Source organism: Zingiber officinale, chromosome 9A, assembly GCF_018446385.1.
Source record: "Zingiber officinale cultivar Zhangliang chromosome 9A, Zo_v1.1, whole genome shotgun sequence".
NCBI classification, from domain to species: Eukaryota; Viridiplantae; Streptophyta; class Magnoliopsida; order Zingiberales; family Zingiberaceae; genus Zingiber; species Zingiber officinale.
This window is the reverse complement of record NC_056002.1, coordinates 68,556,560-68,583,672: the sequence shown is the minus strand read 5'-3', so window position 1 is coordinate 68,583,672 and position 27,113 is coordinate 68,556,560. Positions and strand designations below refer to the sequence as shown.

Genomic DNA, 27,113 nt, shown 5'->3' with positions numbered 1-27,113 from the left:
TTTGTTTTACAGGTATGTGTTTGGGACTAACACATTTTGCAGGAATAAAGGAGCAAGTCACACCTCGGAGGAACAGTATCTGAGGCGCCTCCATGGAGCTTGGAGGCGCCTCGGGTGCAAGGCGGAAGCTGTCTGCGGCAAGGAGCTGGAGGTGCCTCTATGGGACTTAGAGACTCCTTGGACTGCTGCTTGGAGGCGCCTTGGAGTTGCGTTGAAGGCGCCTTCAGATAGATAATGGGCAGCAAGCAGAGGCTTATCGCAGAGTGGATTTCGGGATCAAACTTCAGGTTGGAGGCGTCTTGAAGCGTGATGGAGGCGCCTTGAACACCCTATATAAGAGGGTCTCGACCAGCAGCTTGAACACACACATTCTAAGCGATCCTTCCGCGACAAGCTGCTAACAAGAAGTTCCCGAAGTGCTGTAGCAACATCCCGACGACCCAGAGCTCCAGATTTGATATTCTTGTTGTCGGTATTGCTTTCTTTACAGTTCAAATTGTAATAAGTTTGTAATAATCTTTCGAGCTTATAGTTGTTGCCCACCGGAAGTAATCAACGATCGCGGGCCTTGGAGTAGGAGTCGTCATAGGCTCCGAACTAAGTAAACAACCTGTATTAGCGTTTGATTATGTTCTTTTCTTTTCCGCTGCGTTTATTATCTCGAGTGTTTTAAATCGAACGAAATAACCACGAGTGCTATTCACCCCCCCCCCTCCTCTAGCGCTTCTCGATCCAACAGTATCTACTAAATATCATGAATGACAACGAGAGTCTGTATAAATATTAAAACGATTATCTCAAAGATCAAGTATGTAAGTATCAAGCTTAGGTAAAATGTGAGTGGAGTCAAGGTAAATGCAACAACTATCCTAATATAGCTCATACACTAAGATCAAAGTACTAAAGTGTCAAAGTAGGATGTACCTGACATATGTGTAGGTCGCGCTAAATGACTCCCATGTCGTGTCACTCATCTCGGTAATAGTCCTACATCCGTATATACAATTTAGCTACCTTTATAAGAATTAAATAGCTGAATTAAATTCTCTAAACTAATTAGGGAAGCCCAAATCGATAATACAATCTCCACTTAAGCCCTGAATAGATATTTAAGTCTCTCTAATCCCATTTTCTTCATTAGATTAGGTTTAATCCTCAATTAGCTCTAATCACTTCATAATTAAATTAGATTAGCTAAGCATGAATCAATTCCAAAAACTCACCCAAGTTGATGCCTCAGTCGTTGCTTCATAGTTGGAGAATGTCACTGTCAGAATTGATGGTCAGAGCTACAATAATCGATCAAGCTGCTAATCACAATATCCCAACACTGAGAATGAAAACAAATCTCTACAAATCTAACCCTAAGAATGTCTTACGCCTGAACTAGATTGACTGATTCCTCTCGAACGGAATCTAAATGCCGCTGTGGTTGCAATGAAGCACTCTTTTTCGAATTCGTAGAAGAAATGGTGTCTCTGAATCGTCCCTCTCTGGATTGGGGGGGGAGGAGTATAGGGATCTAGGGCATGGTAGCGAAGAATTGAAAAGAGACTCAACGATGGCTGCCATGGTACCATGCCGAGGTAGAGAAGGGCAGCGATAGCTCCACACCGGCGATGAGGGGTAGCGAAGGTCGGCGATGATGTGGAGCTTACAGCCTCTAGCTTGTGGCCGAAAAGGACAGCCATCGGTGAGGATGCGACAGCATAAATTGAGAGAGGAAGAAGGGGGCTCAGTTGACGGTGGATTGAATGGGATCAGCGCAATCGGGATGTCAGCGACAGAGACACGACGACAGCAACGGAGACACGACGACAACGACATCTGGCGTAGGGTGGCCAACGAAGGGCATTGGGTCGTGGTGGTCAGCAGCATTGCAAAGAGGAGAAGGGAGAGGAGCGGCGATGTTTGGGATCGGGAGAGAGGAAGAGGGAAAAGGATAAGGTGAGAATGAAGAAAGGAGTTAGGTTTTGATTTAAATACTTAGATTAAATATAATTAAACCTAAGTTAATTTCTCAATTAACTCCCACTCGAATGATTATTTCAAATAGTCTTTTCTTAACCCTAATTACTTCACCCCCTTAAACATGTCATATAGACTCCGTTTAAATCCCGAAAAAGTTTTAAAATTTTTTAAAATATCCAATAAGATTATTTTTCCAATAACACTTGTTATTTAATTACTATATCTTACACCGGCAACTACATATATGCTACTCCGAGCTTTTTATTGTTGGTATACTTTTAGATATTGTTGTTCTTTTCGTGCTTTGATTCGTTATAAATGGTTAACATGTTACTGCTCCTCGATTTTTGTAAAAGACGAATCTCTATCTTCGAGTTGCTATTTGGAGGAGATTTATTAGTGGATTGTCTATAAGAAACGATCAAAAACCGCGAACCTTGGACTAACAGCCACCGAACTATGAACCAAGTAAAAAAGAAAACATATCATTGTTGTGTTGTGTTTTTATTCCGCTGCTAAAAATCAAACAGAGTTTTTGAAAAATGAGAGTTAGCGACACGAACTATTCACACCCCCCTCTATTACTTTTCTCGATCCTACAGCTCCATCTGATTAACTAATCTTCACTTCATCAAATTTTATTCACAACTTTGATCGACAACACTACACTAGTTGGTCGACTAAACAATTGTTGACTAACTTTAATTGACTCCGTCGTGACTCTTACCTACATTGGTCGACTAATAGGACATGTTTGGTTAATTAAACTCATGGTCGACCAAACATAGGCCCTCGTTCGATAAGATCATAAACCACAGTTCATTATTTTTTTGTCAACTATTTTAATCAACTATTAATTTGACTGACTCATTTATAAATTAAATCCGCCTAACTTGAGTTCTACCTTCACCCAAATATAGGTTCGCTCAACCCTCAGCTCACGACCCTTTGCCTTCTCTAATAGTCTCCCATTAGGTTAATAATCCCTTTGATGCATCAATCCTCTGACTCTCTTCCTTCTAGTTCCACCTACTATTCCACCGAGTTCCTCTCTTAGATGTACTTGGTGTCTTTCCTACATCTTTCATGCTTACTTGGTGTCTTTTGCTTTTCTAACATAGCTACCTCAGATTATTCCTCATATTTTGAGCCATCAGGTACCAATGCAAGGCCTTTAACATATGTTCCAATGCAAGTTTTTTTTTTGGGGGGGCACTCGCCAATATAAAATTAACATAACTAAGAAAAAAATTGTCAAAAATCAAAAATTGACAACATACTGTCAGCTTTCTGTATGATTATTTACCAATCAAAATAACACATTAATACAATCACAAATTTACAAGTTGAAAATTGATTTCAAACAGTCATGATTCTCTGTTCATTGCTTGAGACTACTTTCTTATACTTTTTCGATGAAAGGTAAAAATGCATATCATCAAAAGGTGCACAAACATACAAAGGTAATGATGGATCCCCTTTTGTCATCACACATCCTGATCCTATGGAATACATCTTCCATATTCACAATTACATCTACCTACCGAATATATAGGCATCTTCCAAATCCAGCATTCTCCATTCCATTCTCAATCACATCTTACTTGGCGGCTTATCCTTAATAAGATATGTTAGACCTTTCTCAGCATCAACACCCAAATGCTTTTCTGCAAGGAACTTGGAGAAACGAGATCCTTTGCTTTCGTGGTTGTTCTTATGTGAATCTGAGGCATTTTGCAATTCGGATGGAGGTAGCAATGCCCAAACAGAAGATAAGAGATCATTGGGCTCATCCAAAACTTTTAGTATTGAGAAGTTACGTTCGTCTGTACAAACACAATGATTTTGTATTTCTAGAAGCTAAAAGTAGTAAACAAATAGAATCCTTGTTTGAAAACTTTAAATAAAAGTTATAGATCACCTGAGAACCTGAATATGGGCAGCAATGCTGCACAAGGGATGCAAAAATTTAAATGTGGTATGGTACTCCTGTCACCATGCTTGGCATTGCTGAAAGAAAAAGAAACTGGTAAGCAACCAACAATCTCAAACGTGCTATAAAAGATAATCTTTTAAAAAATATAAGAAAAAAATAACTCGATAGTTCCTATTGTCTCCGGAAGAAAATTTTGCCTCATGAAGCACACTTAAAAAGACGGGTTTCCAAGAATCAGCATAAAGTTCCATTAACTAGGGACACTTGATCATCAAAGAACATGCTGAAGCTAGGGCTAAGTGCATCCACATCAACTTCCCTAAATATAGAATTTACATTAAATTTTACATTTTACGTTAAAAAAACTTTTGCATCAGCTACCCTATTCATTCTCTAAATTTAAATTTCATGAATAATACTTTTTAAATTTAGGAAATGAAATTCATTCCCTAAATATTAAAATATCATTTTATTTGAGAGAGAAAAAATCAAACAAATGGATTGGGCAATGAAAAGTATATATTACATAGGGAGAGAAAAAATTTAAAAAAAAATTGAAAGAGAGAAGAAAATAAAAAAAAATGAAGATAATGAAATTTTAGGATAGCTAATGTAATGCATAATGAAAAGTGATTGTCTAAATTTAATAAAATGGGTGGTGTATCCTAAATTTTAAATATATTATAGAGAAACTGGCATGGATACTCTAAGTTAGTCGCTGTGACCAAAGATATCCTGGTATTGTGAAAGTAATGCATAAAGAAAACTGGTTGAGTACAGGTTATACATTTAGCCCAAAGCACATTAGACGCATCAAAAGGTTAGGAAATTTGCTAGCGAAAGGAGGTGAGTAGTGGATGAAGCGAACCAATTACTAGGAGTATGCTTGATTAAGGCTATGTTTACTTGGAAGTAAATAAAAACTACCGAAAAATTTTCATCGTGAAAAATTTTCCTTTGTTTACTTCGTAAAAAAGGATGGATTATATTCCTTTCTTTTATTTACTTCAAACAATTGGAGTTATTTTCCTTTCTTTTGTTTTACCTAATGGATAGGACAAGTTAGCAAATTCATCGACGGATCATTTTTTTCATCATTTTTGCTTCCGTCCAAATCGGGCAAAAAGCAATTCCCTCTTTCAACGTTTCAACGTGCACAACTATTTCTCACAGTTGCGACTGACCTCATGCAACCGTAATCCGCGGCCCCACACGACTTCCTCTTCCTACCTGCAGCCCCAAGAAGGCGTCACGCATGGACAGGAGGAGGTGGTTGAGTGAGCGCGAGCAACCTCCGAGGTTGCTCGCACAAGCGAACTCATCCCGCGAGGGCGAGCGACCTTAAAGGTCTCTCACAGGATAGGTGAGACCCAATTCTTTCCATCTCTTTCCCTTCCCTCCATGTAAAGCTTTTTCTTTTCTCTCTCCCTCGTATTCTTTTTTTTTTCTCTTTCCTTTCTCTTACCCTTCCCTACGGATTTTTTTCCACCATTGATTCCTTTCCTTTACCTTTCCATCTTTCAAAGCAAACATAGCCTAAAGAAATTGATTAGGCAGGACGGATGTGTGAAAGGTTTCTTACAATACAACCAATTTATGATGTTGAGAACAACGAGCCGCGCACATCATTCTAGGCTTTGAAAGATACTTATTACTATTAAGTAATGCAACCAGAAAACTACTGGGAGACACATATGAAAGATTGATGAACAAGTTGTTTAGAAGATGATCAGAAGGAATTTAGAAGTATATATAACCATGATTTAAAATCTCATGTCATATCAGCATAGGCAAAACATTTCGTTCCACCTACCGACCGACATGGCATAGACATCGACAAGCCCCGCAATCACCGGACATCGCGCAAGGCCCACGATCGTCGCGAAGGTCTTGTGTTAGATACGACAATTAAATAATAATTAAGTATTAATTAAGAAATTACCTTGTAGAATTTTCTAAGAATGTTTAGGAATTTTTCGGAATTTAAATCAAATTCGTATGACATGTTTAAAGGAATAAATCTATTAAGCTTGGAGGAAATCTATTTGGAATATCACTTAAATGGAAGTTGATTGATTTAATTAATATAAGGTTATAACTAATTAACCTAAGATATAAATATAAATAACTAAGTTCTTTCACTCCTTACCCAAGCCCTTCTCTTTGGCACCGCCATTGCTCCTCTTCTTCTCCCGAACCAACTATCGCCCCTCTCCGGCTGTGTCAAGCCCTAACCTCAATCCATCACCGCCTTTCCTCTGCTCCAGCCGTCGCAACCCCTACGTTCAAAAACGGGTGGCTATCCTCAACCACCACAACTGGTTAGTGACCACTGGCCATCGGTTTCTTCGATCGGCAGCCCAACTCACTGCCAACCACCTTAACCCTCAACTCAGTGGGTCGTTGATCACTGTGAGCCACTATTAAAGGAGCCTAGGGTAACGAATCTCCCTCCCTAAGTTCTATTCATATAAATTCGTGAAATGTCATCTGAGTATATTGAGAATGAATTTGGTTAGAGATTTTTCAAAGGGATTAGTCATTTTGTTAACACCATTGATGGTTCAAACGCTGTTGAGATTGATTTGGGTCAATATTCATGATGATTAATAGTTGATTTAATACATGGATTAAACGATTGGTTAATTATTAATTTTGGGATTAATTAGGTAAACTTTAGTGTACGAGTAACATGGTGGTTGAATCCTTAGCTTGAGTTAATCAGTGTTCCTAATCAATTTAGGATTAGGGTTCGTTACTCGATTTATGGTAGACCTTGGTTTTGATTATGTTTTATGTTGCAGGGTTTTATTTTTGATGTGAAGCAGACTCTTGGACGTGAAGACATTTAGCACGATCTACAGATCATGCGGGTACTTCTTTCCTTGTTTTCTTTAGTTTATTTACCTTAGTGCATGAATTATGATTTAATTGGTAGCTTTAGTAACTTGACTCTATTCTTATTTCGTAGTGCTTGACCTTAAAAATGATCTACTTGATGTCAATACAGTCTCTATTTTTTTTACTATTCATGTGGTTTAGCAGACTTATACTTCCAGATATACTTGTGTTACTGTTGCATAGTGATGACTATATCTGTGGTTATGATTTATTTACATCTCACTTATCATCGCATTACATTGCATACTATTAACCATGTCTCCCTTGTAGTGTGAGAGAGTCGTCAATCATTTTATCTACCCACTCAACCACTCAGGGTAGTGGAAGCTAGAGTGCGTGCAACTTGTCATGTCATGCCCACTCGGAGTAGCGGTAGTTGGAGTTGCATGCAGGTAGTGACCTCTTTTGTTATGTACCTAGATAGCTACTTGCATACTATCCACTCGACCACTTCAGCTGTAGTGGTAGTTGGAATTGCATACAATTGTCATAGTCCTGCCCACTCGGTCACATAGATATCGTGGTAGCTGAAGTGGTGTGTAAGAGTAACTTTGCATATGCATGAAATGTGTGTTGCATAATTCTATACTTGATGGATCAGATCAGCGTATGTGCATTTGTTATGTTCTTACTGTTATTTATGTTGATAGTACCTTTGAGGCTGTATACCTTTGAATCTCCTTACACTTAGTTCATGCAGTATCTTCTATTACCCGCTGAGTCATTTAGACTCACTACCCCGTTTATGTTCTTTCTTCCTTAAATAGCAGATAGAGGATGTATGGAATCATTTGGAGATTCTGTCCATCACACCCACGTCATGTCGAGAGCTTTCCATATTGTTTAGTATGCATTTGCTTGCACTTTGAATTTTTCAAACTCGTTTCATATGATAATTGACTTGTGTGTGAATTTTGATATTGTTAGGTATTTTATCTTAGTTATGGTACTTGTTATGTTTAAGTCATGCATGCACGCAGTCTATTCAGTTTTATGTTTGAGTGGTTTTAGATGTATTTACTCTTGATAGTTGGTTATTATTATCTTGCGTGGTTGTGCTTGTACTAGCTATATGGTCATGTATCATGTTGTCTCTAACATTGTCAAAGGGGGTACCGTCCGTTTTGTTGGATAAGTATACCTCCAAAGCGTAACAATTTATTGGTATCAGAGCCACGGGTTGCGAAGCCTATTTTTATATTTCGGATTTCGCGATTTGCTTTCGCGATATGACTTTTTGAGTTTTGGGGTCAGGCAACGACAGTAACTATTAATTATACTTCTATTAGTACTTATTTAGTTGTCTGTAATAGAAACAACACGTGATCAAGGATTGCGGTGTCGTTTCGTGTCGAGCGGCACGAACGGTTTTTACCGTTCCGTCGCCCGGCCGAAACCGGCACACGACACGCCGCGATTTCGGCGCGTGTATTGCTCGGGCGTGGGCTGTGCTTTCGGCGCGTGATACGCGCGTTGATGCGCGCCAGCACAAGCTACACTCGCGACAGAAGGAATCGAATCGATTCCTTCTGTCGTGCGAAAAAATCCTATAAAACGTACCGATTAGCAGCAGCAGGCGAGCAGCGGCAGAGGTACGATTCCCTATTCCCGACGCCTCCGGCGCCGCCGAAGGCGCCGCCAGACCCTGCGATCCGCCGCTGCCGAGCGGCGAGATCATTCCCAGCGGCGAGATCGGGTGCGCCTCGTGCGTGCCCGAGAACCGAGAGATTTTATTTCGATTTTAGAAAATAAATTGTAATTTGGATTTATAACAATTCCTAAGGTTGGCGTGATATTCCAAACGTGATATTCCAAACAAACTTTTATAAATCTTAATTAAATTTTCTTAATAAAAATTAAAATATATAAAAAATATATTTAAAAATTAAAATTTAATTAATATTCTGAAAAATTAATTTTTAATGTTTTAAATTATATTTAAAAATTTTAAAAATATTATAATAAATCTGTTTAAAATTTTAAAAAATTATAAAAATTCAGATATATGTTATAATATTTTTTTATTTAAAATTTAATTTATTTTTTAAAAAAAATAATAAAAATTCAGATTTATATTCTAATATTCTAAAAAAATAAAAATTCTAAAAAACTAATAAATTAAATTTATATTTTGATATTTTTATTATTTTATATTTTTAAAATAATAATTAATTAATTAATTTGTATAATTATTATATATAAAATAACATCTTTATGCTAATTTATATATTTATTATAGATAATATTTTTTATCTTAGGATTAATTTAAATTTGGATCTATGAATATTAACTTTTGTACTTTTGTAATATGTTTAGAAATATTACAAGTCTTTTATTTTAAAATTTTTGATAAAGGTATGTTGTTATGTTTATGATTCCTAATAAAACACTATTAATCTTGTGCAATTCTGATCAATTTAAATTGAGAAAGATGAATTAATATTTTTAGGAGATTGTTTCAAATTTCAAAAGTTGATGTTTATAGTTTATATACTTAATTTGTAAATTTACAATGATAAATACATTTTTGACATTATAAAATGATGATCATTACCTAGAAATGTATATTATCCTTATTTTTCGTATAATGTATAGGTAATGGCACCAAAACAACAATCTCATGATCCAGCTTGGAGACACGCACGTCGATTAGAAAATCGATTCCATTGGCAATGTTTGCATTGCGATATGATTGGACGCGGCGGCGGGGTCACACGCTTAAAACAACATCTTGCTGGTGGATATCCGGATGTTTCTAATTGTCCAAAAGTTTCTCAAGAAGTTCGTCGTGCAATGAAAGAGGAACTTGATGGCAAAAAAGCATTAAAGTATAAACAACAACGAGAACGTGAACTTGTTGATAGTCGAAGCTCTAAAGAACCAATCTATGATGAAATGGAAGGTCGTGGTGAAGTTCCAAATGACGAAGACTTTTTAGCAGCTCTCAGTGCCTCTCGAACTCAATATGACTATGAGCAAAATATGCAACATAGAAGTGGCTCTGGTGCTAGTGGAAGTGGCTCAACTACTGCATCAACATTAGGAAGGAGTGCAAGTGTTCGTATTACTTCAACACAAGGTGGTATTGGTCGTTTTTTTTCTTCTATGGGACGAAGACGTGCAGTTGATATTGCTGATATTGATCCACTAGCATTTCCAGACCAAACTAGCAAACAGACTAGGATTGATGATGCATATTCAAAAGAGAAGAAGAAATCAATCGGTAAAAGTATTGTTAAATTTTTCCATTTTAATCATGTTCCCCCTAATGCAGCAAACAACACATACTACCGTAGCATAGTGTCCAACATCCAAAAATCTGGTCCTGATATTCAACCTCCGACTGCATATGAAATTGCCGGTCCATATTTAGATCATGCAAGAAACAATGGAGCTTATATGGGGTTACGTTGATGTGTGATGGCTGGACAGGACCTACACGGATGAGCATCATCAACTTTCTACTATACTGCAATAGAAAGGTGATATTTCATAAATCTATTGATGCAACTACAGACTATCATGATGCACCCTACATATTTCGTTTGATGGATAGTGTAGTTCACGAGATAGGTGCAGAACATATAGTACAGGTGATTACAGATAATGGTGCCAACTTTAAAAGGGCTGGAGTGATGTTGGAGCAAAGGTATCAAACATTATTTTGGACACCATGCGCAGCACACTGTATCGATTTGATGATGGCAGATATCGGTAAGCTCGATATAGTGAAGAAGATAGTGAAAAAAGGTCAATCTTTAACAAAATTCATCTATAATCATCATTGGGTTCATGGATTAATGAGGAAATTTATTGATGGGGAGATTCTGCGACCAGGAGCGACTAGATTTGCCACTCACTTTCTACTGTTAAAATCCTTGAATCAGAAAAAAGTCGGATTAAAGGCCATGTTCTCTTCTGAGGATTGGGAAGCCTCTCGATATTCTAACACGACTGAAGGTAAGGAGGTGCAAAAAATTATTATGTCTATCAGATTTTGGGACTATATTGCAAATATTCTTATAGCAGTAGAACCATTGTACGTTGTTCTACGTAAAGTTGATATGGACAAGAAGCCACAAATGGGCAACGTTTACCGCCTAATTCATGAAGCAAAAGAGGAAATTAAGAGGCGTCTACAATCACCGACCAAGTATCAACATTACATTTATATAATCACTACAAGATGGGATGATCAAATAGGAAAACCTATTCATTTGGTCGGTACGTATTTTTTAATGATAACGAATTTTTAATATTGTTATTAATAATTATATATGTTTAATTATTATAGGCTATTATCTCAATCCGGCATATCAATATCGTTATAATCTTAGCACAAATGATGATTTATTAGTGGCCCTCAGACATGTAATATCAAGACTGCATACAAACACAGAATCAATTGCTGAGACTATTAATGAAAGTCGATTATTTCGAGAGACATATGGTTATTTTAGCAATCCTATTGCAGTTTCATGCAGATATAAAATGGATGCAGGTAAATATAGTAAAAATTATTTCTAATTATTGTCAACAAATATAAATAATTATTTTAATTTTGTTCTTATTTATCTTACAGCTGAGTGGTGGTTACAATATGGAGGATCAACTCCAAATTTGAAAAAGATTGCAGTACGAATTCTCTCACAGACAACGTCTTCAAGCGGTTGTGAAAGAAATTGGTCAACTTTCTCCCTCATTCATACAAAAGTACGAAATCGTCTTTCTTATCGTCGCTTGGAGAAGATGGTCTACGTTCATTATAATATGCGTCTTCAACTAAGAGCAATAACAGAAGAGAATGAAGAGCAGGAGTCTGGTGATGTAGACTCATTTGATATTGGATTTGTCCAGACTGAGAATGATCCAATGATGGATTGGTGGAGCGCTGTTGAGGCTGAGAATCCATTACTTGATGAAGCAGGAGACCCACCACGACCATCTCAATTTCTTACTCAACAGATTGAAAAAATACAAGCTAGAGGAGATATCTGCAAGGAAGAAGATGATGAAGCTTTTGATCAAGAATTTCGATTTTCTGGATCTCGGTCTAGGCGTTCTCAAACATCACAAACCCAACCAAAGTCCATAGATAAAGGCAAAGGCAAAGCTCCTGCAATTTTTACTAAAAAGAAAGAAAAAGGCAAACCTCCTACTTTTATGGGAAGTGGTCCATTTAGAATTAGAGAAAATCCACTCGATGCAATTGATGAGCAAGAACATGATGACAGTGATGAAACATCATCACCTTCTGACACTGTAGTCCGACGAGAAGTTCGAAATGAGGATAGTGATGTTGATAGCAGTGCAAGTACTCATGGAAGTGATGACAGTGGTGATGCATCTAGTGGTAAAAATTATATCCCCTCTACTCTAGCACCAGAGCCATGGACATGTGAGATAGATTACACACATGCAACTCAAGATGATGATCATGGAGCTAGAGGTAATACTATTCAATATCAACGTCGATATAAGGGTGACAAACAAAAGAAAGCTCATAATTATCAAGATATGAGAGAAAGTTTAGCTGAGATTGATTCTAGTCGAAGTTCATCATACTCGCAACCTTCTTATTATAACTCTGATGCATCATATGGTGATCCGTCATACCAAAGCTCGGGGGCGTATGCTTATCCTTATCCTTATCCTGTGCCTGTACCCGTTCCGATTTCAGTGGTGTCAGTTCAAATCCAACATCCAGTGATGAATCGAGACATGCTGATGAACATGTGGAGAAATTAATATCCATATTGCATGTCATAGGATGCTTATTTAATCTGGTCATTGGAGAATTATAGAGTTGACTTAGGCAGAATGTCGCAAGAACCAATGCTTCCATCTGATTCACGCCACTCCTTTTGGTATTAATAAGGTAACATATTATGATGTATCAATTTTAATTCAAGTTATTCCTAGATTAACTTTTTTTAAAGAAAACTATATTTAATTATTTTTTCTAACCATATTAAGTTGTTCAATAATTAAGAATTTATATAAAATTAATATACAACTTATTTTAAAATTATACACAATAAACATATTTATCTAATAATTACTATATATAAATAAAAAAATACCGAAACAGTATCGGCACGGCACGATACGATACCGAAACTGTATCGTTCCGGTCTGGGGCCGAAACCTCGGCACGGGTCGAGATTTTAAACCTTGCACGTGATGGGTCAGCCACTGTTCACGGCCATGGTCCTGGTCGACCACGGAAACCACCTATTGAGTCGATGAAACCTGAACCTGTTGCCAAAGAAGTAAAATTTTTTTGAGATCCAACTGAGGTTGAGTTAGATAACAGAGGTCAGGCCATAAACCCCTATTGGAGATCAGTCTTAGAAAATATCACCAACAATACCAACCCCTACTACTACCAGCTGGGTGAAAGATAGAGTCGTATACCCTTGTTAGCTCGGTAAGTAAAGGACTGATTTACTTTGTTTCATGGAGATTTCGACCCTTGGATTGCTCATGCTTGGTTAGATAACCTGGAATGCACATTTGAGTATCTAACTTGCACGAATGCAGAAAAGCTGAATCAGCTACATACCATCTAGCCGTTACTTTGTGGAAAATGCATAAGACAATTTTTTAGAGAACAACACATCACTTGGTCTTTATTTCGAGGTGCCTTTGAGGGCAATACTTCTCGCCCCCATTGTGCATGGCTCGTCGTGAGGAATTTTGAATCCCAAGCAGGGTGATCGTACTGTGATGGAGTATAACGCAAAATTCAGCCGACTCGTTGAATTTTGCCCTCATCTTATATTTCAGGACTATGATCGGATGTGTCAGTTCACTCAAGGCCTTGCAGCAAATATTCGGATCAGGATGTCAAGATCTTCTACCAACACTTAACGGGAAGCGTTAGATCGAACCTTATTTATAAAGATGACTCAAAACAGGTGTCTCACGAGAAGGGAAACGATAAGCGGATGTTCCAAAATAAACATCCGAATCAAAAGCATCAGGTTACTAGACAAAAAAGAAAAAACATGAACCAAGGCCCACGAGCTACCACTAGAGAGTATTCACATAAGACAGGTTAATCATCATCAGGATCGTCTTGTTCTCATCAACAAAATCAGAAAAATGACATTGGGATGTTTAAATGTTTACAACATGATTCCAGAAGTCATATAAAATAATATGCGTAAATCATATACACTTTTAATTATATTTTGACACATATTCACGTACTTTATTTGTGCTTGATTTGTGCATTTCTACACCTCTTAATATACTTTCAGCATAATTACTCTTCTTTGTTGGAGATCTGTTCTGTGTATTTTTCTGCTTACAGGAGTCACTTTTGGGACGAAAACAACGCTCGTAGACGATTCAAAGAGCAAACAAGGACAAAAGACTCTAGCCGTGTGAATCCACACGGCAGTGTCAAAGAAGCAGAGAAGGAAAAGGTCATGGTCGTGTAACTCCACACGATCGTGTGGCCTACCAGAAGAGAAGAACACGGTTGTGTGACTCTACACGGTCGTGCAACCCATCCAGAGACTAAGCAAGCCACGCGGCCGTGTCACCTGATCCGAGGGCAAGAAAAAGATGGCAGTGTGGATGCCACACGGTCACGACACGAGTCATGCCAGGCCCGTGCCCAACACTATTTAAGGGGATCTCTTCCCCTTTTCAAGGGGAGGAAGGTTCTCCCTTTGGGAGATCCATCTTGGTGATGATCTACGTTCTCCACGCTCTCCGTTCGACGATCCGAGGCCGTTTACATCATCACATCGACTCCGTAACCAAAGGATTGGATTTGAAGATCACTCGACGTAGCCGGATAAGCATTCTTCTCCCTTCCGCTTGTTGTTGGGTTTGGATGCTTTTAATCCTTATCTTTGGATTTCTTTTTTCCTTGCAGATCTATTGTTTTAGGAATAAAGGAGTAATTGTGGTGTGGATTGATGTAAGAACTCATGGATATGCCAATTTCCTATGTATATTACCATGTCTTGTATCTATTTGATCTTATATGCATGTATTATGTTTGAGCTTGATTCTTAGGTTTGATTGAATGGCTATGTAGAATTGGTGATCCCGTAGGGGAAATGTCCTAGATTGTATGGCCGAGAGGTCCTAGTGATTGGGTAACCCGTTTCCGAACGTCTAGGACATTACCTTGAAAGGAGAAGCAATTCCCCACAAGTAGAGAATTAGACATAATTATTATCCCTATTCCTATGTTTATTAATTATAAGTGTGTTCTTCTGATTTATGACCGAGGGGCCCTAATGACAGTGGTGACCCGTTACCGGACTTCATAGGGATCATTTCTATTTAATAACATGGGATATAGATCCAAATGGCATGCCGATTTGACCACTGTAGAGGAGAGCCGATAATGAATCTAACTTCCTATAAGTACATGATAATTGAGGATAGACAATTGATGGACCATGATACATTGATAAACATCACAATAAAACTAAACCCCTAGAACACTTCCCCAAACCAAGTTTCTTTCTCTCTCTTTCCTCTTCTCAATCTATTTCCCTTACTTGCACATAAATTTCAATCGTCAATTGTTTAGCTAATTCTCCGTGAGAGATCACTAGTACTTATAACCAATCCCTATGGGTTCAACAATCTTTTATATTACTGACGACGTAACCGTGCGCTTGCGATTGCATAACCAGTTTTTGATGTAGTTGTCGGAGACTGCAACTATCACATTAGTAGATAATCATTTGAATTAATCTAAGCTAGTTTTCTTTCTTATATTATAAATATTTCTGCAATTCTATCTTTACAATTACATCTTGCATTTGTTTACTTCTATTTTTGCGTTTTTAATTTTTGAGTTTCCCAATTTATATTTTTGTAAATTCTTTTTTTCATGTTATTTGCATTTTAGTGTTATCCAATTCCTCTTACACTTCTAGCTTGCTCAAATAGATATGGTTCTAAGACCGTTGAAAGATTATGGGGCTCCTAAGTCTGCTAAAGAGTTAGGCCCATTGTATTGCTAGAAATTCAAGCAAAGAATTTTATGCTTAGACCATCTTTTATCTCCAGGATTCAAGAGGATCAGTTTGGGGGATTAGATTCAAAGAATCCCTATTCCCATCTCATGGAGTTTCAAAGATATTACAACACATTGAAATATGAGGGGGTTTCTACTGATTTCATACGACTTATGATTTTTCCTTTCAGTCTTAGAAATGCTGCAAAGGTTTGGTTCAATACTCTGCAACCTAGAAGTGTCAGAACTTCGGACAAGTTAGAGCAAAAATTTTTGAATAAATATTTTTCCCCAAGGAAGACCACCCATTTGAGAAATCAAATTTTACATTTTAAGCAATTAGACGGAAAGGGATTGCATCAAACTTGGGATAGATATTTATCTCTTCTGCATCAGTGTCCACATCATGATATTGAGAATTGGTTGATCATCCACTTATTTTACATTGGGTTTTTTTTTCCAAAATAAGAGTCAGTCAGACGCTAAAAGATCCTTTATAAGGAAAAGTTTAGATAAAACACATGAAATAATTTATCGGGTGGTGTCAAATGGTCGGGACAAAATTTGATGACCCTTTCATTGCGTGCATTTGAAGCAAAGGAAATAAGGAGGAATCAATATAAGGGAATGAACAAGTGTATGAAGATGCCAAAACTCAAAGCAACTCGGAAAAGGACATAAATTTACAATGTGAGGATCTCCAAAATTTATCCCCTTGGTATGGTGAGTCCTTATCACAATTGTTAGGAGGAATGATTTCTTCAGCTGATCCTATTGTAAAAGAGAAATGTGACAATATTCTGTATGAGGGGAGAATTTGGGCTATGAAGAAATAGAAGAAATGGTACTAGAAATTAGGAAAATTTTAGAAGAAGTGATAATGAAATAGGGAAATAAAGTTATTAGAGCAAGATCCAACCTTGCCTGAGATCATACCGCCCCAGGTGGAGCTAAAACCTTTGCCGCTCAACCTCAAATATACATTCCTTAATCCAAATTCTACTTTTCCAATAATAATTAATGCAAATTTAATTGAGCTGGAAATACATAAATTAATCAAGGAGCTAAGGTTGCACAGCATTGATGATATTAAAGGAATCAGTTTTATTTGTATGCATAGAATTTTACTTGAAAAAGGGTACAAAAATTAGTTGAACATCAAAGGAGATTAAACTCAAACTTGAAAGAGGTGGTGAAGGAGGTACTTAAGCTTCTAGATGTAGGGATTATCTACCCTATCTCCGATAGTGAGTGAATGAGTCCAGTGCGCGTGGTTCCAAAAAAAGAGGAATAATCATCATCCGAAACAAAAGCAACTGATTCCAACAACAGTCACAAGATGGCAAATATGTATTGATTATAGAAAATTAAACTAAGAAACTAGGAAGGATCATTTCCCCTACCACTTATTGATAAGATGCATGAAAGATTAGCAAAACACTTATATTTCTATTAGTTGGACGGATATTCTGGTTTGTTACAAATTTCAATACATCCCCAAGATCAAGAGAAGACCACTTTTACATGCCTATCTGGGACTTTTGCTTATCGTCATATGTCATTTGGACTTTGTAATGCCCAGCTACCTTCCAACGATGCATGATGGTAATCTTTTCATATTTAACGGAGAAAATCATTGAGGTATTTATGGATGATTTCTCAGTTTATGGGAATAACTTTGATACCTGTCTATTAAATCTTTCTAGAGTCCTTCAAAGGTGAGAAGGATGTGAACTTAGTCCTAAATTGGAAAAAATATAACTTCATGGTTAAAGAAGGAATTGTCTTGGGGCACAAAATTTCAAAACGAGGAATTGAAATGGATCAAGCCAAAGTAGAAGCAATTGATAAACTACCCCCGCCAATTAATGTTAAAGGGGTAAGGAATTTTTGGGTCATACTGGATTCTGTCAACGCTTTATAAAGGACTTTTCAAAAATCTCTATGTCATTGATTAATCTGTTGATTAAAGATGTTGAATTTTGTTTTGATGATAATTGCATGGAGGCCTTCAAGAAAATTAAAAATGATCTTATCACAGTTCCAGAAATTCATGCTCCGGATTGGGAGCTCCCGTTCGAAATCATGTGTGATGCTAGTGATTTTGCAGTAGAAGCAATTTTAGGATAAAGAAAGGTTAAAATATTACATGCAATCATTATGCGAGCAAGACATTAGATCCAGTCCAAGTAAACTATTCTACCACAGAAAAAAAAATTGCCAATAATCTTGCATTTGACAAGTTCAGATCTGTCAATGCTTTATAAAGGACTTTTCAAAAATCTCTATGTCATTGATTAATCTGTTGATTAAAGATGTTGAATTTTGTTTTGATGATAATTGCATGGAGGCCTTCAAGAAAATTAAAAATGATCTTATCACAGCTCCAGAAATTCAAGCTCCGGATTGGGAGCTCCCGTTCGAAATCATGTGTGATGCTAGTGATTTTGCAGTAGATGCAATTTTAGGACAAAGAAAGGATGAAATATTACATGCAATCATTATGCAAGCAAGACATTAGATCCAGTCCAAGTAAACTATTCTACCACAGAAAAAAAAATTGCCAATAATCTTACATTTGACAAGTTCAGATCATATTTGGTAGGCTCAAAAGTAATAGTGTATACTGATCACGCTGCCATTCGATACATGCTTAACAAGAAAGACGCTAAACCACGACTTATTAGATGGATCCTACTTCAAAAATTTAATTTAGAAATCAGAGATGAGAAAGAGACAGAGAATGTAGTGGCAGACCATTTATCCCGAGTATGACAAAATGGGGCAAAATGGGCAAGAGGATGTAGAATTTGATTCACCTATTAATGACACTTTTCCAGATGAACACCTTTTGGCATTGGCTAATGTAAAGGTTCCTTGGTATGCAGATTTTATTAATTTTCTTACAAGTGGAGTCCTATCCCCAAACCTCACTAGACAACAAAGGAAAAAGTTTCTTTCGGATACCAAATACTACGTATGGGATGAACCATTGCTTTACAAGAAATGCGGGGATGCAATCTACCGAAGGTGTGTGCCCGAGGAAGAAGTCAAGAATATTTTGTTCCATTGTCATTCATCATCTTACGAAGGGCATTTAGGGGTTTTGAAAACAGTTAACAAGATTTTACAAGCAGGTTTCTTTTAACCACATTTATTTAAAGATACACGAAAATTTATGCAATCTTGTGATTAATGTCAAAAGACCGAGAGAATCGCTAAAAGAAACGAGATGTCATTGAACTATATCCTTCAAATTAAGTTATTTGATTATGAGTCTTTCCCTTCGAATGTGGAAATGAATATATCCTAGTGGCAGTGGACTATGTGTCAAAATAGGTAAAAGTCATAGCTTCTCCAACATGTGACGCTTGGACTGTCATCAAACTATTTAAGAAGGTGATCTTCCCACGATTTGGTGTACCCAAGGTAGTTATTAGTGATGGAGGTTCTCATTTCATTGAAAAAAAATTTTGAAAACTTACTCAAAAAATATGAAGTTACAAAGTGGCGACACCTTACAATCCACAAACTAGTGGACAGGTTGAGATATCTAATCGGGAAATTAAAGCAATTCTAGAGAAGACGATGTCCACCTCACACAAAAACTGGTCATTGAAGTTAGATGATGTTTTACGAGCATACCATACAGCTTACAAAACTCCAATTGGTATGATCCCGTTTCGGCTAGTCTACGGAAAGCTCTACCATCTTCCGATAGAATTAGAATATAAAGCTTATTGGGCGATTAAACAGTTTAACATGGATCTCAAGGTAGCAGGAGAAAAAAAGAAACTCCAGTTAAATGAACTTGATGAATTGAGGATGGATGCTTACGAGCATGCTAAATCCTACAAAGAAAGAACAAAGAAATAGCATGATCAGCATACACTACGCAGAGAATTCAAGGAAGAGGACTCAGTGCTATTGTTTAATTAAAGTTTGAAACTCTTTCCCGAAAAGTTGAAATCACGATGGACAGATCCGTTCAAAGTTAAAAAGGCTTATCCATTCAGAGCGGTCGACATTTGGAATGAACAGTTCGGGTTAATCAAAGTAAACGGACAGCGTTTAAAAAGATATCTCCACGACATATAGGTTAAAAAAAGCAAAAGTTTATATTTCTCCGAACCGCGCCCTCCAAAATGAGCTGATATAGGTCGAGCTAAAGACCTAAAACAAACGCTTCTTAGGAGGCAATCCAAGGGTTTTTTTTTGTTTAATTCAATTTTTAATTTTGTCTATAGCTTGTCTTAGCCGTTTTTAATTTTATTTTCAGGTTATGAACAGCCTCTACAAAGTTGAAAGGAGAATTCAGCCCTTACACACCTAAAAGAGCTGGCCTTGTGACCTCACATGGCCGTGTAAAGCAAGTCGAAAGGGAAAGGGAGAAGGGCAAGGCGGTGTGACATCACACGGCCATGTGAATCTAACTGAAAGGAAGAACATTACCATGTGACTTCACACGGCCGTGTGAAGTTAACCGATAGGAAGCCGACCCAGGTTGTGTCAATCGACACGACCGTGCAATTCCGATTGAGAGAAAGAAGAATCCGGCTGTGTCAATCAACACGACCATGTGAAGTCAGTAAGAATAGGGCCATGTGGACCAGCCCAATCACCACATTTTAGGGCACGGGCGTGCGGAATCTGCACGGTTGTGCCCGCCGACTCTTCTTTCCCATCCCTCTCCAATTCTCTCTTCCTCCAAAAGCCCTCAAATTACTCCCTTCTGTTGGTGCGGTTAGCACTAACGGTCTAACTCAGGTTTTGATGAATGACAAATCAGGTTAAGTTAGGTTCGTCGTTATCTAACACTCTGATCGAGTGTGCAGGATAAGTCCAGACAGGTCGACGGGCTCACCGGATGTCTGGCACGAAGTCCAAGCGGGTCGACGGGCTGACCGGACGCTTGGCGAGAAGTCCAGCTAGGTCGATGGGCTGACCGGATAGCTGGCGAGAAGTCCAAGCGGGTCGACGGCCGACACGCTGGCCGAGCAGGGCGTGGCGGTGACGGTGGCGGAAGCGCGGTTCGCCAAGCCGACTGGACGTGGCGCGGAGGTAAGTCACTGGAGGGGAGTGACTGCGAGGACGCGTTCTCGGGAAGGGAACATTAGGCGTCGATCCGGCTTAGATCCATTTCGGATATCTAAGTCGAGATCGTGACTAGATTCCGGTCTCGGAAAGACGGAATCTAAGTCATATTTTTACTGTTAATTCTATTTCATAAATTGTGCTAACAATCTGTGTTGCAGAATACATATGTGCCTCGGACTAACCCTGTTTTGCAGGAAAGGAAGTTTCTGGAAACAGGAGGTCCGGGCGCCCGGAAGGGATCCGGGCGCCCGGAGGTGAATTTTATCCAGGCCGAGTCGTCGCCACGTGGAGTTCGCTGATTAGACCTGCCACGTCGCACCAGGGCGCCCGGAAGGGATCCAGGCGCCCGGAGCAGCATATAAAAGAAACCCCAGGGATGGAGCTTCTTCAACAATCAATCTGAGAACTCTTCTACTGCTGGTCCTGCTGCTCTACGTTCCTGCGACGCCAACAAAGCTCCGACAAAGTGCTCCTTCGGTTTTTAGTTAATTTCTTTGTCGACATTACTTTGTTTCACTAGCATTTCCTGTATTCATTTTGTAATTATATTCGAATTGCTAGTGATTGCCCAACGAAAGTGGTCAAGGACCACGGGCCTTCGAGTAGGAGTCATCACAGGCTCCGAACGAAGTAAAAACAACTGTGTTCATTTACTTTTCCGCTGCGTAGTTTTACTCGACTTTTCGAATCGATATTCACCCCCCCTCTATCGAACGATCACGGTCTTACACCTTCAACCCTCACCATCCATTCCCTTTAAACTTAACATTTTTATCATCCACAATGTCAAATCCCATAAAAGGAAGCACTCCAACAAGAAAAAGGAAAGGAGAAGATGAATGCTTCAAGAAAAAGGAATTCACGCTTCCAAGGTATATCTAATAACTTCGGTATCATTTTCTCTAGTGACGAACAAATGCATCGCTATAATTCATTGTCTAAACATTCCATTTTGGACACTAGATTCATGGATCAAACAATCTTAGATGTGTTGGATTTTAGAAATGATGTAGATTGGCTCCTCGAAAGGTTAGGATGGAACAACTTGATGAATATGAAATACTCAACTTATCCTAGGATTGTTTTAGAAATCTGAAGTTCCATCACTGTTGACAATATTCGAGGGGGGAAACTCAAATTTTGTTTGTTTAATGATAATTATGAATGGACACTTGATGACTTTAATGCGTGTTATGATTTGCCTAGAGTTGGAACATGTATAATTCTCCCTACTTTTGAAACCTCAAACATATGACAACTGATCCCTGAGCAATCTCACTATAACCCTCACGTATCCGTGGCTACTAGTATCATTAATCCCATTTTTCAATTGGTCATGAAGAATACTATATTTGGATGGGGAGGTAAAGAAGGAATAGTGAGACTTTCATATTTGTATTTGTTTATGAGCAATGATAGAAATTGTTTCAATAAATTCTGATTATTTCTTTCTAAAGCACTTAGTGAAATTAGAAAAGATGTCTTCTACTACCCTCATTGTTTTGGAAGGGGTGCTCACTCATATGGCACTAGTGTTAGGCTATAATCTCGATGACTTAGAGATAATCGAAAATGCTCCTGGAATAGATTTAAATTCATGTCTGGCAATACATATGATACGTTGTGAGGGATACGAATATAGTCTTGTACTCAAAAACAACTTCCCTTTACGATTGCACAATCCAGACTTGATCACGATTTGCATTAGAGATAATTGGCGTTTGACTTTGGCAAATCAACACTCTGGCCCCTTCTCTCTCTAGTTCCTAAAGACCTCCCTTCGGTTAGTCAAGATCTTAATTTCCTTGAGTTTCGTCCTATTCTTGAAAACTTGCATCATGATTTAGAACTACATAATAAGTTGCTTACAAGTGATATATACATGGCGGACGAACAATTTAAGCAATTGCAAGATTATTTTAGGAATGAGAGAGAATTGTGCAAAAAAATATCTGAGTTCATGAAAGCTTATAGATATCAAATGAAGTTAAATGAAGATTTTCAAGGTTTCATGAAATTTCTTCAAGATGATTTCAAAGAATTGTTTTATATCATAAATTTGTGAGGGATAAGGTAAGACGATTCATTGATTTATTTCCTGATCTTCCTAAATTTTCTAATTTCCCACCTCCACCATCTTATTGATTTTATCGGGACGATGAAAAGTTTAAGTTGGGGTGTTTACACATCCCGAGTCCTTTGCATTTCTTTTTCTTTATATTTTCAGCACTTCCATTTGTTTTGCTTGTTTTCATTTTTTTTCAGTTCTATGTTGCTTCTTGCTTATTTTTCATGTTAGTGTTTGCTAGTCTTTATTCAGTTTATTTTGATTGTCGCTTCGACTGCCTTTTAAATTACTTTGTGACATGTCGAGAACATCAATCCTCACATTAGTGCTAACTGTCTAATAGCAAAATTGTTAGCACATTCATTTCTTGAATCATATTCTTGTGGATATAGTGATAGTATGTTTAGTGTACCTCTTTTCTCTATCTATAGTAGCATGAAATGAGTTAAGTATTGTACGGAGATAAGTTTGAGTTTTGGCCTAACCTTAAGGATCTTACCTTCACTTCACTTAAGCTTGGATATTAGATAACTTTGGAATAGTCATGATTTATTTGAATTTTTAATACTTTGGTTTCCATGGTGATTCTTTGAATTGCATTTTGGTTACTGGATGACCTCGGATCATATTAACTCATTTTGAAAAATCAAAATCTCAACATTTGCAATATACTTGCATGTGTTAGTGCTACACCTTTAAAGCACCCGGGATGAAAAATATAATTGTCATGAGTAGAAACTAACAATTTACCCCTTTGAGACCGAGTTAGGTTTGGGAAATAAATGTTATATTTCTCTTGATTTCGAGTACTCCTTTGAGACCTTGTGTGGTTTAAGGAATATGAACCAAGTGAGTGGCAAATAAATGATCATCACCGACAACATTAAAGAACTCAATTGGATGACTTGATTAGGACAAAGATTGAAGCTTAAAGAGCTTGAGTCACATAATGCATTGTGCACAAGAACTTATGCTTAAGTCATACTTAGGTTACTCCACAATCATACTCAGAAATGAAACTAATTGATAGAATTAGAAAAGTGCACTAGGGATTATAATGCATTATAGGAGCACATGAATTTAGATTGCGCCATTTTGTTTGAGGACAAGAAAAGATTTAAGTCTGGGGGTGTGATGTGCGTAGATTATATACTCTTTTATGCATGTTTTGACGCGCATTCACGTATTTTATTTGCGCTTGATTTGTGCATGTCTACACCTCTTATCATACTTTCAACATAATTACTCTTCTTTGTCGAAGATCTGCTCTGTGTGTTTTTCTACTTACAGGAGTTACTTTTGAGGTGAAAACGGCGCTCGTAGACGATTCAAAGAGCAAACGAGGGCAGAAGACTCTGGCCGTGTGAATCCACACGGCTATGTCAAAGAAGCAGAGAAAGAAAAGGTAATGGTCATGTGATTCCACACGATCGTGTGGCCTACCAGAGAAGAAGAACACGGCTATGTGACTTCACACGGCTGTGCAACCCATCCAAAGACCAAGTAAGACACGGTCGTGTGAAGCCACACGACCATGTCACCTGATCCGAGAGCAAGAAGTTGGTTGTGTGGATGCCACATGACCGTGGCATAGGTCGTGCCAGGCCCGTGCCCAGCACTATTTAAGGGAATCTCTTCTCCTTTTCAAGGGGAGAAAGGTTCTCCCTTTGGGAGATCCATCTTGGTGACGATCTACGTTCTCCACGCTTTCCGTTCGACGATCCCAGATTGTCTACATCAACGCATCGACTCCGTAAGCAAAGGATTGGATCTGAAAATTACTCAACGCAACCGAATAAGCATTCTTCTCCCTTCCTCTTGTTGTTGGGTTTGGATGCTTTTAATCCTTTTGTCTTTGGATCTTTTTCTTCTTGCCATGGAGCAGATCTATTGTTTTGGGATTAAGGGAGTAATTGGTGTGTGGATTGATGTAAGAACTCATGGATATGCCAATTTCCTATCTATATGACATTGTCACGCCTTGTATCTATTTTATCTTATATGCATGTATTGTGTTTGAGCGTGATTCTCATGTTTGATTGAATGGTTATGTAGAATTGTTGATCCCATAAGAGAAATGCCCTAGATTGTATGACCGAGGGATCCTAGTGAGGAGTACCCCGTTTTTGAATGTCTAGGACATTACCTTGAAAGGAGAAGCAATTCCCCACAAGGAAGTAGAGAATTGGACATAATTGTTATCCCTATTCCTATGTTTATTAAGTATAAGTGTGTTCTTGTGATTTATGATCGAGGGGCCCTAGTGACAGGGGCAACCCGTTATCGGACTTTATAGGGATTATTTATATTTAATAACATGGGATATAGATCCAAATAGCATGCCGACTTGACCAGTGTGTGGGGAGAGCTGGTAATGAATCTAATTTCCTACAAGTACATGATAATTGAGGATAGACAATTGGTGGATCATAATACATTGATAAATATCACAATAAAATCGAACCCCTAGAACACTTTCCCAAACCAAATTTCTTTCTCTCTCTTTCCTCTTCTCAATCTATTTCCCTTGCACATAAATTTCAATCGTCAATTGTTTAGCTAATTCTCCGTGAGAGATCACTAGTGCTTATAGTCAATCCCTGTAAGTTCGACAATCTTTTATATTACTAACAACGTAACCGTGCACTTGCGATAGCATAACACCAAACCAGATTACCCTTTGGACCAGGCTATAAGCTTGTACGGTAAACTTCCTGGGCATGTGAGCCAAGTTTGTAGTCTAAAGGCTCAATTGGAGACTACTAATGTATCCCCTCAAGGGGGTCGATCTACCTCGTCTCAACCGTAGAGAGGATCCTAGAGGACTCAGTACCCTTCACATCAACAGCGATTGATACCTCCACAAGCGTAGGTATATTACATCCAAGGTCAGGAGCACATCATGATTCCTATGTCTATCTAGTACCTTACAACAACCTCATCCCATCAGGCATATCCAATACAGCAATACTTACCTCCACCTCGACCATATCCATTGCCCCAGCCTCAATCTCAGAAGTTGACTACTGCCCCTCCGATCTAACCTCAACCTGTTCCAGAAATGTTGTCGTCGAACTCAAAGGATGTACATGTCTATGCAGTTACTCGAGAGGAGGCACAACAAGTCAAGGGATCTGTCTGTCATGGTATTATTTCAGTTTATTCCACTCTTGCAAATTTATTGATAAATACTGGTAGTTCACATTCTTTATATCTCGAATGTTTTGGGGTAAGATTCATAGAATTCTCATACTCAAATCAAAAGATTTAGCAGTATCTCTACCGTTTGGAGAGGTGTTGATCATCAATCAGAAAAGCAGTGGATGCCCCTTGGACTTCGGAATCCATACACTCATAGTGGATCTTCAAGTGCTTGAAATGGTGGAATTTAACACCATCCTAGGCATGACCAAAGATAATGGAATTTATCTTATTTCAGCACTACAAGCTCAAAGACTATTATCCCATGGTTGTCGGGGATAATTATTATCATTAATAAAGGCTAATGAGGATGATGCTTCATAGCTCTCAGACGTTTGTATAGTTCGAGAATATCCAGACATATTTCCATAAGAACATCCCGACTTACCCCCAAAGAGACAAATAGAATTTGCAATTGAGATGATTCCAGGTGCAACACCAGTATCAAAGACCTCATACCTTATGGCACCAAAAGAACTGAAAGAGCTAAAGATACAGCTACAGGAGTTGTTAGATAGAGGATTCATCCATCCTAACATTTCCCCGTGGGGAGCTGCAGTACTTTTTGTTAAAAAGAATGATGGATCATTAAGATTATGTATAGACTATCGATAAATGAATGTGGTAACTATCAAGAACAAATACCCTCTGTCATGAATAGATGATTTATTTGACTAGCTCAAGAACACTTGTGTATACTCAGATTGATTTACGCTCAGGCTATCATCAGCTTAGATTAAGGGATGCAGATGTACAAAAGACAATATTTCGAACCCAGTACGAACATTATGAGTTCTTGGTAATACCATTTGGACTTACCAACGCTCCAACTGTTTTCATAGACATGATAAACCGAGTATTCTTAGAGTATTTGGATCAGTTTGTCATTATCGATATTTTGATATATTCCCGGTATGAGAAACACGAACGACATCTTCGCATAATTC

General features: G+C 38.0%; 1 protein-coding gene across 3 annotated transcripts in view; it reads right to left on the bottom strand.

The window, feature by feature from the left end:
• Positions 1-3,239: 3,239 nt before the first annotated feature.
• LOC122021532 (glyoxysomal processing protease, glyoxysomal-like) overlaps positions 3,240-27,113 on the bottom strand; it is a 71,229-nt gene continuing 47,355 nt past the window's right edge. For all 3 annotated transcript variants that reach the window (XM_042579653.1, XM_042579655.1, XM_042579654.1), the window contains exons 13-14: positions 3,893-3,981; positions 3,240-3,797 (exon numbers count right to left, since the gene is read on the bottom strand). In XM_042579653.1, coding sequence (XP_042435587.1) covers positions 3,565-3,797; positions 3,893-3,981 — 322 coding nt within the window. In that variant the 3' untranslated portion in view covers positions 3,240-3,564. The remainder of the gene's footprint in view (positions 3,798-3,892; positions 3,982-27,113) is intronic.